At 41.7% G+C, this 13,079-nt stretch overlaps 1 protein-coding gene across 1 annotated transcript; it reads left to right on the top strand.

The window, feature by feature from the left end:
- The first annotated feature begins 221 nt into the window (after positions 1-221).
- Positions 222-13,031, top strand: YBX1 (Y-box binding protein 1). Its single transcript, XM_012810883.2, has 6 exons — positions 222-554; positions 1,246-1,309; positions 8,831-8,864; positions 11,602-11,691; positions 11,993-12,295; positions 12,911-13,031. Exons 1-6 carry the CDS (start codon positions 398-400, stop codon positions 13,004-13,006), a joined length of 744 nt encoding a protein of 247 aa, XP_012666337.1. The 5' UTR covers positions 222-397; the 3' UTR covers positions 13,007-13,031.
- Positions 13,032-13,079: the final 48 nt, after the last annotated feature.

The raw sequence follows: 13,079 nt of genomic DNA, 5'->3' as shown, positions 1-13,079 counted from the left end.
TCGTATACTCTATGGTTCTCGTGGTATCTACTCTAATTCTAGTTCCGGTCTCTATGGCGGCAGCGGAGGCAGGAACGGTTGTAGGTCGGCTGAATTAGCCACCTAAGAGCCAATGAGAATGGAGGAGTGATAAAGTCTTAGCCAATAGGAGCCAGGAGTTGGGGTCAGGTGGTGAGATTGACAGCACTTCTGGCCAGTGAACAATGCCGAGGGCGGGTCGATCATAGGGCTTATCCCGCCTGTCCCGCCATTCTCGCTAGTTCGATCGGTAGCGGGAGCGGAGAGCGGACCCCAGAGAGCCCTGAGCAGCCCCACCGCCGCCGCCGGCCTAGTTACCATCACACATCGGGAGGAGCCGTAGCTGCCGCAGCCGGCCCCAGTCACCATCACCGCAACCATGAGCAGCGAGGCCGAGACCCAACAGCCGCCCGCCGCCGCCCCCGCCCTCAGCGCTGCCGACACCAAGCCCGGCACTACGGGCAGCGGCGCAGGGAGCGGTGGCCCGGGCGGCCTCACATCGGCGGCGCCTGCCGGCGGGGACAAGAAGGTCATCGGTGAGGGCCGGGTAGAGCCGGGGGTGGGGCCGTATAGAAGCCTGGCAGCGGAACCGTTAGCCAGAGCGGGGCGAGCCGGCGGGCGCGCGGCCGACGGGCACCGACTCAGCCGCGCGCGGCTGCCCCTCCCCCCGGCCCCCCCCAATCTGCTTCGCAGGGGCCCGCCCGCCCAGCAGGCGCGCTCGCGCGTCGCCTCCCGCGCCCCTTGTGGACCCCGCGCCGCCGCGCGCCCCTCCCCCCGCGGCCGCGCGCGGCGGACCGCGTGTGCGGCAGGGTCCCCTCCCCGCCAACCGGCCTCGTGCGCTTGGGCCCGGCACTCCGTTGTTCCTGACTTATCCACCCAGATCCCTTCCGCGTGTGCCCCGAGGGCGCGGCGCGCCGCCTACGCAGGCCGGAGTGGGCCGAGGCGGCTTCCCTTCCCTCACGTGCTCTCCGCCCGCGGCCTGCGCACACGCCCATCTTGGTCTGGAGCCCCTGGCCTACCCTGGGGCGCCTCAAGGCTTTAGGTTCACCCACGTGTAGGGCAAAGGCGGCGTCGTGGTCCCAGCGCGGCCCCGCGACGATCTTTGGAAAGAAAAGTCTGTCAGGTGGTTACGGCCGGCAGTATGCGAGGGACCGGATGCCGAAGCAGGGCTGTTGTAGAAGGGACATTTGGTAATCGTAGGTTGTTTTGCTTTGTTTTGTCTTCCAGCAACGAAGGTTTTGGGAACAGTAAAATGGTTCAATGTAAGAAACGGATATGGTTTCATCAACAGGTGAGCTGCCCGACTCTGAAGCCTCCATTCCTTTCCTTTAGCGCGTTTGCTGCTCCGTAGGATCTCCGGGGCTTGGGATTGTTTGAAGCTTCTGTTGGTACACGGTCGTGTTCTGAAGAGTGGTTAGTACTAGTCTAGTATATCGGTGTGATTTTTGTTTGATGATTGGGACGGGCGGATTAGTGGGTCTAGAGGTTGTCTTTGTTTTGCAGCTAAATACTAATTTGAAGCTAATTTCAAAGGCTTCGTAAATGGTTCAAGTTAAAAGGCAAGTGGAGTCAATGAACTGTTAGGGCAAACTGGGGAAGCTACAGTCCAGTGCATTGTTATTCTTGACATCCTTTTATACTTTATTAAAATTGGTATTTGACAACGTGCTCTACTGATTAACATAAGTATTTACACGTTATTGACCTTTTTGTGGTAATGTAGTGTGACATGTCAAGTACACGATGTTTTGTCATCTTTACCATAAGATTAATACTGCCTTTGTTTAACATTTCAAATATATACTGTCTTTTTAACACCTCGGCTGTATCATTTGCTCATAGAGTAAATGATGTATCTGATAGAATACATTCCTTTTTCTTCCTTAGTTTTTATTCTCCTTCCTGGTCCCCAAATCATATTGATGAAATCAATTTTTTTTTAAGCCCTGGCTCTAGTTTGGGTGGCCATCCTCCCAGGAAATTTAACGTTGTTCTGTTCCTCTTACTACAAGAGGAGTAAAATAAACCTTTACTGTGAGATGAAGCTACAAACTACATCTTTAGGAGTTATCTTTAAAATTGTTTGTAGCAGTATTGGTGATAACTGCACTGTACTTGCTGTACTCTCCATGGGTTCCCTTGTGAGCCAGGCATCATTTTCAAGATGGCTGCCAAGGCTAGTAGTGCAATTGCATGGGTGTAGAGCACAGCTTATGTGTGCCAATAGCAATCTTGGCCTTACAGGTAGGATACTTGGTGCTATTTCAGCATTTTGTTTCTTAAATCCTTCCTTCAGGGGATGTTAAACAGGTGATTAAAAGAGAACACTTAAGAATACTTGGAAGTAGATAAAAAATGGGTGAGATCAAGCTTAAAGACCGACATAATTATCATTGATCAGCCATATGTTATTTTCAAAACACTGAAAGCCAGAGATTATAGGCATTCTGATTGGCAGTTGTAGGGGAAGGTGGTGTTTCCTTCCAAAATCTTGAGGAAGAAAATCTTTTTCCAGTTGTCTTACTGTTTGCCTTCCTCATGGGCCAAAGGTACACTTGTGATCAATTTTTTGTGGTCTCTTGAATTTCGTAGTGTTTTAGTTAGAATTTCCCTCTTATATCGATGGCTTTCAGATTTCAGCATACTTACTATGGAGGAATGCTGGAAATGATAAGCCTCTGAATTCCTCCTTCAAGCTTTGGATTTGTTAGCTCTGGGTACATTTTTAACAAGAATTTCAGGTTCATGGTCTATGTGACATTACCATCAAAATCACTACTTTTAATCTTTGACATACTGTAATTGCATTTTAAAGGGGCTTGTAGCTTGCAGCCTTTTCAGTGGATAGAATGTAGTTTTTGTATGTATTTAAGAAATTCATTTTTGAAACAGTCTTAAGCTGGATAGAGTGCTGTGACATCATAGCTCACAGCAACCTCCAACTCTTGGGCTCAATCTGCTTGCCTCAGAGGGTGGTTCCCTAGCTTTTGCTCAGGCTGGTCTTGAACTGAGCTCAAGCTTTTGACCCGCCTCTGCCTTCCAGAGTGCTAGGGTTTCAGGTGTGAGCCACACACCCAACTATTTAAGAAATTTTAGGATATACTTTTGTTATGCTGAAGTTCATGAAGTGGACATTAAAGTTATGTATGTCATTTTTTGAAGTGAAGAGTTTTTATCTAAGACAAAAGTAATTCTTTACATTTTTGTAAGTATTTTAGGAGGTATCTTTCTCTAACTATATCTCTGCCTGGGAAACAATTCAATTGCTCATCCTCCAGAGCAAGTTAAGTATAAATTGGCTTTTGATGATCCTTTGTTTGACTATCCTAACCTCCATTTTGTCAAATCATCTGATGAAATGGGCTTTTATGTTTCTAAACTGGTTGCTTTAAGGATGGTGAAATGTAGTTTGTAGTGTAGATGTAGTTTGTAGCTTCATCTTACAGTAAAGGTTTATCTTACTTCTCTTGTAGTAAGAGGAACAGAACAACGTTAAATTTCCTGGGAGGATGGCCACCCAAACTAGAGCCAGGGCTTTAAAAAAAATTGATTTCATCAATATGATTTGGGGACCAGGAAGGAGAATAAAAACTAAGGAAGAAAAAGGAATGTATTCTATCAGATACATCATTTACATTACATTTAAGATGCTTCAAAAAAAATGTGACTTCCTTTAAATCAAGAGAGGTTTGCCTTATTCAAGGAAAATGTAGGTCTTAAATGCAGTTTGGAAGGTAGCAGCATTTGGTTGTATGTGTAGTTTGTGTAGTAGAGCAAATAACATACAGAGCTAGAGGCACCTAGCTCTCCATAGGGAGGACAGATAGGAAGAGGTAACATGCCCTACGCTGCTTCTTTATAAAAGAGAGGGTGCGGTGTTTTGAGTGTGTCCCAGCCTAAATTATCACCTATAATAAATTGCTACAGCCTTAGTTGAATTATTTCTTTAAAGGTTTCCCCAGATGATTATATTGTGTATAAGAAGCTAATTTTAAAGAGCAGAAAGCTTTTAATATAGCAAAAATTTGGGCTTTATTTTGTTAGACTGATCTAGAAATTGTGAGAAATTCATTTGAGTTATTCCTTTGCATACTGAGTCTGTAAGAGATAATTGGGACTATGTGACTAGAGGGGTTTATTAGCCACCCCCCTCTAAATTACTGTTTGATTTTATTAGCTATTAAGGATTAATCCATATTCCCCAAACTTCATGAAAGATGACCACAAATTGCTCAGTAATGATTTATTTTTCAATGGGACATGCATGCAACTTTTATGACCAGAATGGAAATACTTTTGTGTTATTCAGAGTGTTTAAAAATGCTTAATTGTTCTAAAGTTTTGAGGTAAGCAAGGAATTTGGAGCAAAGGGAATAAAGAGGTCATACAGTGACTTTAAAAAAATTGGAGTTACTAACATTAAAAATTAAAGAGATGACACCAAAAATAATCCAGATTGTCATATTTTTAATATTGTGACTTTAGCTAGTTTGAGGGGTCTGTGTTGACATAAATAAAAACCAATTGGCCCTGAGTATTGTCACCACTTTTAGATGGGGCATACATTCTTTTTTTTCTTTGTTTTTATAATCAGTCTGTTCCACTTAGTTGTCTTACCTTGATCACTACCCTTCCCACCAAGCCTCTATATACACATTTAAGTTTATTACCCAGGTTCTAAGAAGATACAATAAACCAAGCTAGGGAAAGGCTTAGCTATTTCCTGTTTAGAAACATAGTCATGCCTGTCATATTTAGTCTCCTTGGGAGGTATTTGATGCCTGTATAACTAAAAGGTGACTTCTTTCACACATTGAAGTATCAGTACTGTTAACTCTGAGGCACTAAAGTTAAGTGGCAGTGTTGGGATTTGAACTCTAGTGTTCTGATTTGTCATTTGTGTTCACCAGTTGTTGTTATGCTATCTCTGAAATAGACCGAGTCCGTCTTCAGTTTAGGATGGCTATTCTTAGTCATTAGTTATTGAAAGACTTAATGGTCTCTAGGCATGTCACTGAGGTTCCTCTGTGCCTACTGCTGGTTCCCCAGATGTGAGCTGTTTAATACTTGATACATTTTAGTGTTAAGAAATTTATAATTGCTAAAAGTTCTAGTTAAGTGTGCAGGTCAACTTTACAAATTAAATGTTGCTCACAGGACTTTATCTCATTTTGGAATCTTCTGTGGTTTGTTTTGTTTGATTGTTTTGGGGGGGTTATTTTGTTTTGTTTTTTGAGACAGAATCTCACTTTGTCACCCTTGGTAGAGTGCTGTGGTGTCACAACTCACAGCAACCTTCAACTCTTGGGCTTAAGCGATTCTCTTGCCTCAGCCTCCCAAGTAGCTGGGGCTACAGGCACCTGCCACAACGCCCAGCTATTTTTTGGTTGTAGTTATCATTGTTGTTTGGTAGGCCCCTGCTGGATTCAAACCCACCAGCTCTGGTGTATGTGGCGGATGCCTTAGCCGTTGAGCTACAAATGCCAAGATAAATCTTTTGTTTTTATATGGCCTGGAGAGTGAGAATGGGTATCATCTTTTGCAGAGTATCTGGTCTCACATAAGCCTAAAATGTGGGTCTTCTGTTGCCCAGGCTGGAGCACAGTGGCGGGATCACAGCTCACTACAACCTCAAACACCTGGTTCAAGCCATCTTCCCGCCTAGAGTCCCAAGTGGCTAATGTGTGGCTTTGGGTAGAAAAAGTGTAGCTTTGTGGAAAGATGATTGACTGATACTAACTTGATCATAGTAGGTCTGTCTGTTAGCTATATAATTTGTGGGTAGTCGATGAAAACTAAATAAATGTTGGCACTAGGAAAGGCTTAAAAGATTTGCCACCCCCCAAAGAAAAATCCTTTGATTTTAAAATTTCCTAGAGTAAACAACTATTACACAATTGACCCTCAGGCAGTATGGGCTTGAACTACAAGGGACTACTTTTTTTATACACAGATTTTATTCCAATAGATAACTTTAGAATATTTTTCAAGGATTTGTGACAATTAGAAAAACTTGGAGATGGTTATTGAAACATATTTTGGGAGAAGGGTGTAGAGGGCTCAGTAAGTTCCCACCTAACAGGTACAACATAGGAATACGTAAGAACTACTTTAAAAATCCAGAAAGTGGGGGCAGAGCTGTGGCTCAAAAGAATAGGGCACTGGCCTCATGTGCCAGAGGTGGCAAGTTCAAACCCAGCCCCGGCTAAAAACTAAAAAAAAAACCCAGAAAGGAAAAGGTTGGGTGTGTCAAGAATGCATAAATATAGAGATATTATAGCATGTTTTATCATTTACTGAAATAGGTTTTCTTTCATCTAGCTTAATCTTATTGTAAGAATACAGTATATATAGGGCAGCGCCTGTGGCTTAAAGGAGTAGGGCACCGGCCCCATATACCAGACAGAGGTGGTAGGTTCAAACCTGGCCCTGGCCAAAAACTGCAAAAAAAAAAAAAAAAAAGAAAAGAAAAAATGAAAAACAGTATGTAATACATAAGATAAACAACATGTTCACTTATCAGTTGAGCGTTGGTTATGGATGTAAGATCCTAAGGCAATGGGTCATGACCCACAGGTTGAGAACCGCCGTCCTAAGGCATGTAGGGTATTTAATTACATTTTACTTTTAATAGTTGGCTAATACTTAATTTGTTTGGGGGGGGGGTGTTGTAGTTTTTGGCCAGGCCTGGGTTTGAACCCACCACCTCTGGTATATGGGGCCAGCACCCTACTGCTTGAGCCACAGGTGCCACTCAGCTGGCTAATAATATTTAGTGAGTAACGGACACCCAATAAATATTAACTCTTAATGATTTGAGTACCTATCATTGCTTTAGTATGGTGGCTGCTAGTATAGAAAAAAGAATGAGGCATAGTTTATCCTTCATGATTTCCTTGCAGTCTAGTGGCAAGGAGAATCTAAAACTAGTTGCCCTGTCTGTAACCACCACCATTAGTTAAGGTATGGTGAAGGCATGTGCCTTTTGAGTCTCAAAACATATACCATGGAGGGTAAGGCACAGTAGTACTAGGGGTGCCTCCATTCCCTCCTCTGAAACATTAATAGTAACTAAAGGTTTAGAGCATAATTCTAGATGGCCATTTTTGGCATCTTATTTTTTGAGACTGAGTCTCACTCAGTTGGCCTGGGGTAGAGTGCCATGGTGTCATAATCCACAGCAACTTGAAACTCTAGGGCTAAAACGATCCTCTTGCCTCAGCATCCCAAGTAGCTGGGACTATAGGCACCTGCCACAACACCCAGCTATTTTTTTTTTAAAGATGGGGTCTTGCTCTTGCTCAGGCTGGTTTGAACTCCTGCTGCTCAGGCAGACTACCCACCTCAACCTCCCAGAGTGCTAGGATTACAGGCATGAGCCGCTGCACCTGGCTAATAGTTATTCAACAGAGCAAGGCCCTGTCTCAAAAAACAAACAATTTCAGAATTATCTTATTCACATAAGCTAAAAATGTTCTTGTGACAGTCCAAGCTATAATGTGCAAGTCAAAATTAATCTAGTGTGGATCCTTTGTTATATACATTGTTCCATAGATCAGCAAGAAACTAAAAATAAGATAGTCGTTGTAGTTGATTATAACTTTTGTTCCCTCTGTCATTAAACACTAGAAAGAACCATTGACATTTTTCTGACTCTGACCTACTGATAGATCACTAAATGCCTAGAAGTCTATTTTTCCTACTGGTACCATCACCTTGATCCAGTCTCCAAGACTTTTCTTAAAAAGTCAGATTATTGTCCATTTCTTCTTCACTCTTAACATCTAGTTATCCACAATTCTTTCCTGTTTTTGCCTCAAGGATATTTCAACTACCTCCTTCATACATGGCCTCTTAGTCTAGGCTATCCATCAGTCCTGATCTGGGCTTCTGAACTAGCTTTTCGATTTTGGCCAGGACTGGGCTTGAACCCACCACCCCCAGTATATGGGGCCAGCACCCTACTCCTTGAGCCACAGGCACCTCCCTGGACTCGCTTTTATAACTGACTTACTAGGCTTCTTTTTCTTACATTCAGACTTACCACCCAAAGACCATGGTTTACATTAGGGTTCTCTTTGTGACCTACAAATTCCAGGGTGTGCAAGGGGTTATGACTTTAAGGAAAATTAGGAATTAAAGAGGGTGAATCCTCTTGCCTCCGCCTCCGGAGTAGCTGGGACTCAGGTTAAGGTTGAAATGAGAAAGAAAGAAATTTCTACTTGTTGGTAGCCATGCTTTCTAGATAGAGGCAAGAAGAGTGGGGTGTGCCAGAACATTGTTAATGTTTAATAGGAGGAGTAGCCTAATGTATGTTGCTAGTCATTGCTGCCTTCTTAATTGTGGCTTGGTAAGTCACACTTTGATTTCTTACAGGTATTGCAGTTATAACTGTTTACATTACTTAGTCTTTACAGGAGAGTTCGTGGTGACATTGTTTATTTCCTAAATTTCCTGCTAGGTGGCAACCAGGAAGTTTAGAGAAATAGTGTACCAGTCACCAGGTGTATTCTTAAATCTTTGGCAATATGAAAATAAGTTTGATTTTCTGTTTGTTCTTTAATTAAATCATAGCTGTGTACATTAATGCAATCATGGGGTACAGTGTGCCAGTTTTACATACAATTTGAAATGCTTTCATCAAACTGGTCAACATAGCCTTCACGGCATTTTCTTAGTTATTGTATTAGGGACATTTATATTCTACACCTAGTAAATTTCACGTGTACCCGTGTAAGATGCACCTTAGGTGTGGTCCCACTAATTAATATGTTCCATTTTCTAACTTGTTGAACTTGGTTTTATCTTGCAGGAATGACACCAAGGAAGATGTATTTGTACACCAGGTGAGTGCTTATGTAGATATTTGACTAAAGGTTGGGGGAAGAAAAGGGTTTGTCTTCTCTACTGTTGTTCCTTACAAAGGTTATTAAGTCCAACCCCTGGTTAATCTAGTTCTTACACTAAGAGTAGTAGCATACTTAAAATGTATACATTGTATTGGAGTTCACTTAAAATAGGTATTTTGGATTGATACTTCCTATTAGCTTTAGCTTTGTAAAATGTTGAATTTGTTTACTTACCTAATTCCAGATAAACAAATAACCTCCATGATTCTAAACTTGAACTGATGTTGTATAATTACTAAGTTTGGCAAGAAATGTTCAGCTGGGGGCACTTGTGGCTTAAAGAAGTAAAGCGCCAGCCCCACATGCCGGAGGTGGCGGGTTCAAACCCAGCCCCAGCCAAAAGCCGCCAAAAAAAAAAAAAGAAAGAAAGAAATGTTCAGCTGCTGTTAAAGCTACCATTAAAGACAAATAATCGTGGGAAGGAGGTGCAAAACAGTAATTGAAGTAGATTCTAGAAAATAAGGAAAGGTACTTTGAATGGGTAAAGCTTTTTTTTTTTAATTTACTTTTTGGAGAGCCTTAACTGGTTTGAATAATGAAGAATAAGGAATAAGGAGGAGGTTTGAAGGTTTAAGGATAAATAAATGAAAGGTGGTAGGTGCAGCAAAGTTGGTAATTGCTTATTAATTTTTAGATTGGCTTCTTCCAGTGGTATGGGAGAAGACTATAATGTAGGATAAGTGCTATGCTGAACTTTCTCCTCAAGGATCATTTAAGGAAAATGTTTTGGAAATGCGTGGATAATAAGGAATTAAGACTATTATTAAAGCAAGCCACTGCCAAGTGAACACTAATGTCTCAAGCTTGAGTATGTTATAGGTTCTATTGAACTTATTCTCAAAGGTATGAATGAGTAGGATAAACATGTTTGTGTATGTATGCTCTTCTATGCAGTTCTTTCACTAAGACTGGTGAAATATTGTCAACTTGTTAAATAATGTTAATAAACTTTTTAACCACTTTTTTTATACTAGATTATAGAAATCAAAAGACCTAAAGTCAATTTCCATACTCGCATATTTATTCAGGCAATGAGCTTGGATGACAGCATGCTTCTTAGGAAGGGCTGTCTTAGGTTGGTGCTTTATAGCTCTGTGAAGTGTCCTATACAACATTCAATGACAAGGGGGAAGCCAGATCAATTTCTAGTACATCCAAAACCCTATCAGATAATCCCAGGGTCAAATGTAAGTATGGAGTCATTTAAGTTCTAACTGTAAATAAATACAGTCGTACTCAGACAGCATAATTATTCTAAGCAAATGTTTAAGAAATTGGTATTCTTTTTTGGATAAAGACAATTTACTTGTTCCTTTATGTTCAAAAGAATATGTAGACAGAGAAACAAGAGACAGCAAGGCTTGTCAGTCCCGCTGCCTGTTGGCAACCCTTGAGGGTTGGGATCGGGGGGGTGTTGGAGGTGTTGACTGAATGTAATAGGAGTTGGGGGTTTTATTTATCCATACTTTTGCTATCCCCTGTGACTGCAGGTAATTGATAGTTGGCTATATGTGAAAGGTATGAAAACTATGTGACAGTTTAGATGACAGATGAGATCAATTATTTGACTTCACCTAGTTATACCGATTCACAAGGTGTCACCAATATGCTTTCCTCTTTATTTTGGAAGTGGTTTCAACATGTTGTTTCTTGAGACTTCAGCTGCTCTGGTCTTGGTTGTGTATCAAGGAGACTGCAGTTCTGGGCAACTTAGCTTAATTGGCCTCAGATTTGTTGGTTTTCCTGCCTCTTCTGGAATGGAAATGCATGAGTGATCCTGTAATGGAAACCGCTGTGATGTGGAATGAACATGGGATTTGGAATCCCAAGACCTGGGTTTAGAAAAAGTCTCCACTGTGCTGCATACATAACATGACTTTTAGCAAGTCAGTCACCTGACTTTAAAAAACCTGTTAACCCGTAAAAAAGGAGTAATGATACCTCACATTCTCTGTCACAATGAGGTTGAATAGACAACATGTGAAAGAACTTTATAAAATACTACATAAAAATGTGAGGTATTATTTTTCCCTTTTATTTTACTTTCAACAGAAGACATAGAAGTAACAGATCTCTAAGACTTATTGTATTTCTGGGGCTGTAATAACCAACAGTCCTTAAGAATGGCATAGTTAATACATGTGAATTGCATTTCCACTGAATTATCACAGACAGGTTGGAAGGGATTTTGGTTGACATTTGTTACTGAGTTTGATATGGTAACAGGGACAAAGTTGGTTTGGTCAACTTTGAAGCATACAAAACCAAACTCGCCTGTCATCTAAACTGGCCCTATGTGGGGCTATCCTCTATTAAGTGCAGTTGTTGGGGGATAGATGGATATCTTCATTTTGTTCAAAGTCATATATAATGCTTTTACAAAAAGCATTTTTAAAAACATACATAGTAGTGTCTGTCGTAGGTGTTTAATTACTTGTTTTTAGTTTTGTAAATAGTAGTAAAATTCTGGGACCTTGTAAGTTTGGAGTCTTTTGGTTGAGGATGGGGGTAGTGTGGTCCCTATACTCCTAAATTTATTGACAGTTTGGTCTAAAGTAAATCTTAAGATTTAAGTATATATCCAAGCTAAAATAATATTGACTCTGGTACATATTAAATGCAAAAGCACATTATTCTCCCCTGTTAATCTATTTTTGGAATGTGATATTACTAGACTGCCATAAAGAAGAATAACCCCAGGAAGTACCTTCGCAGTGTAGGAGATGGAGAGACTGTGGAGTTTGATGTTGTTGAAGGAGAAAAGGTGAGGATGCTTTTTGTGTAAAGGTTTGACTTCAGTATGGAAATATTTTGGAGGTCTCATCTGTTAGGGTGGTGGCCCTAAAGTGGATAGATGTGTTCAGGTGACCACCCTAATGTGCTGGCTGGAGTTAGAGGGCATTCTCTTCAGAACAGTGAGGAGCTGATACTTAGTCATTCCTATGTACCCTTGGCTACTCAGACTCCTCCCCTTTGCCCCTTTTTTCCCTATGGCTTTGTGTGAAATTTGTGGAAAGTGTTTTGATTTCCTTTGTCACCATCAAAATATATAATGGCTTTTGTAGGGTGCGGAGGCAGCAAATGTTACAGGCCCTGGTGGAATTCCAGTTCAAGGCAGTAAATATGCAGCAGACCGTAACCATTATAGGCGCTATCCACGTCGCAGGGGTCCTCCACGCAATTACCAGCAGAATTACCAGAATAGTGAGAGCGGGGAAAAGAACGAGGGATCGGAGAGTGCTCCTGAAGGCCAGGCCCAACAACGCCGGCCCTACCGCAGGCGAAGGTTCCCACCTTACTACATGAGGAGACCCTATGGGCGTCGACCACAGTATTCCAACCCTCCTGTGCAGGGAGAAGTGATGGAGGTAAGTTTTCACCCAAAGAAAAAGGATCAACAACAACATGTAATAACTCAATAACTTGCAGCAGGACTGTGTTCAAGGTAGAGTGCTGTGGGGTCACAATTCACAGCAACCTTAAACTCTTGGGCTTAAGCGATTGTCTTGCCTCGGCCTCCCAAGTAGCTGGGACTACAGGTGCCCAGGTGGGTTTTTTTGTTGATGCAGTTGTGATTATTGTTTAGCTGGCCCAGGCCAGGTTCAAACCCACCAGCCTTGGTACATGTGGCCAGCACCATAACCACTGTCCTACTGCCTGTATGTGTCTATTTTTTATACCAATACCTTTTGTCCTTTTTTTTGTTGTTGTTCCGAAATTAATGTGAGAGTACAAATGTTCAGGTTATATTGTTTTCCATTATAAGGTAAAGTTTAACTTAGAGTTGAGCGTTTTACCCAGGGGCGTACAACATCTTGATTCTTATAGGAAATAACAAGGATTAATAATTTATAGTGTAATCACAGTTACTAGATGATTGGGTTTGTGGGAGTTTTGTTAACTCTTGTATGCAGATTTTGGATTTGTTGGGTTTTATTCTTACGTTACTGATCTAGTAGGTTTGATGTCCATTGTCTTTTCAGGGTGCTGACAACCAGGGTGCAGGAGAACAAGGTAGACCAGTAAGACAGAATATGTATCGGGGTTATAGACCACGATTCCGCAGGTATGGTCCATAATAACCTGTTTGTATTTAATTCCTCAAGCATGTATTAGGACTCAGCACCATGCCTCTCCTGCAGTCTTTGAGTC

This window comes from Otolemur garnettii, unplaced genomic scaffold, assembly GCF_000181295.1.
Source record: "Otolemur garnettii isolate 467f Iridium unplaced genomic scaffold, OtoGar3 scaffold00144, whole genome shotgun sequence".
In the NCBI taxonomy this organism is placed as follows: Eukaryota; Metazoa; Chordata; class Mammalia; order Primates; family Galagidae; genus Otolemur; species Otolemur garnettii.
Note: the sequence above shows the minus strand (reverse complement) of the source record. Positions and strands in the feature narration are given on the sequence as shown.

Bases quoted from the DNA above. Each gene is read 5' to 3' on its own strand.
- YBX1 (XM_012810883.2), top strand. From the start codon at position 398: ATGAGCAGCGAGGCCGAGACCCAACAGCCGCCCGCCGCCGCCCCCGCC. The intron at 555-1,245 runs GTGAGGGCCGGG...TTTGTCTTCCAG, and splicing joins CGGGGACAAGAAGGTCATCG to CAACGAAGGTTTTGGGAACA. The intron at 1,310-8,830 runs GTGAGCTGCCCG...TTTATCTTGCAG, and splicing joins GGATATGGTTTCATCAACAG to GAATGACACCAAGGAAGATG.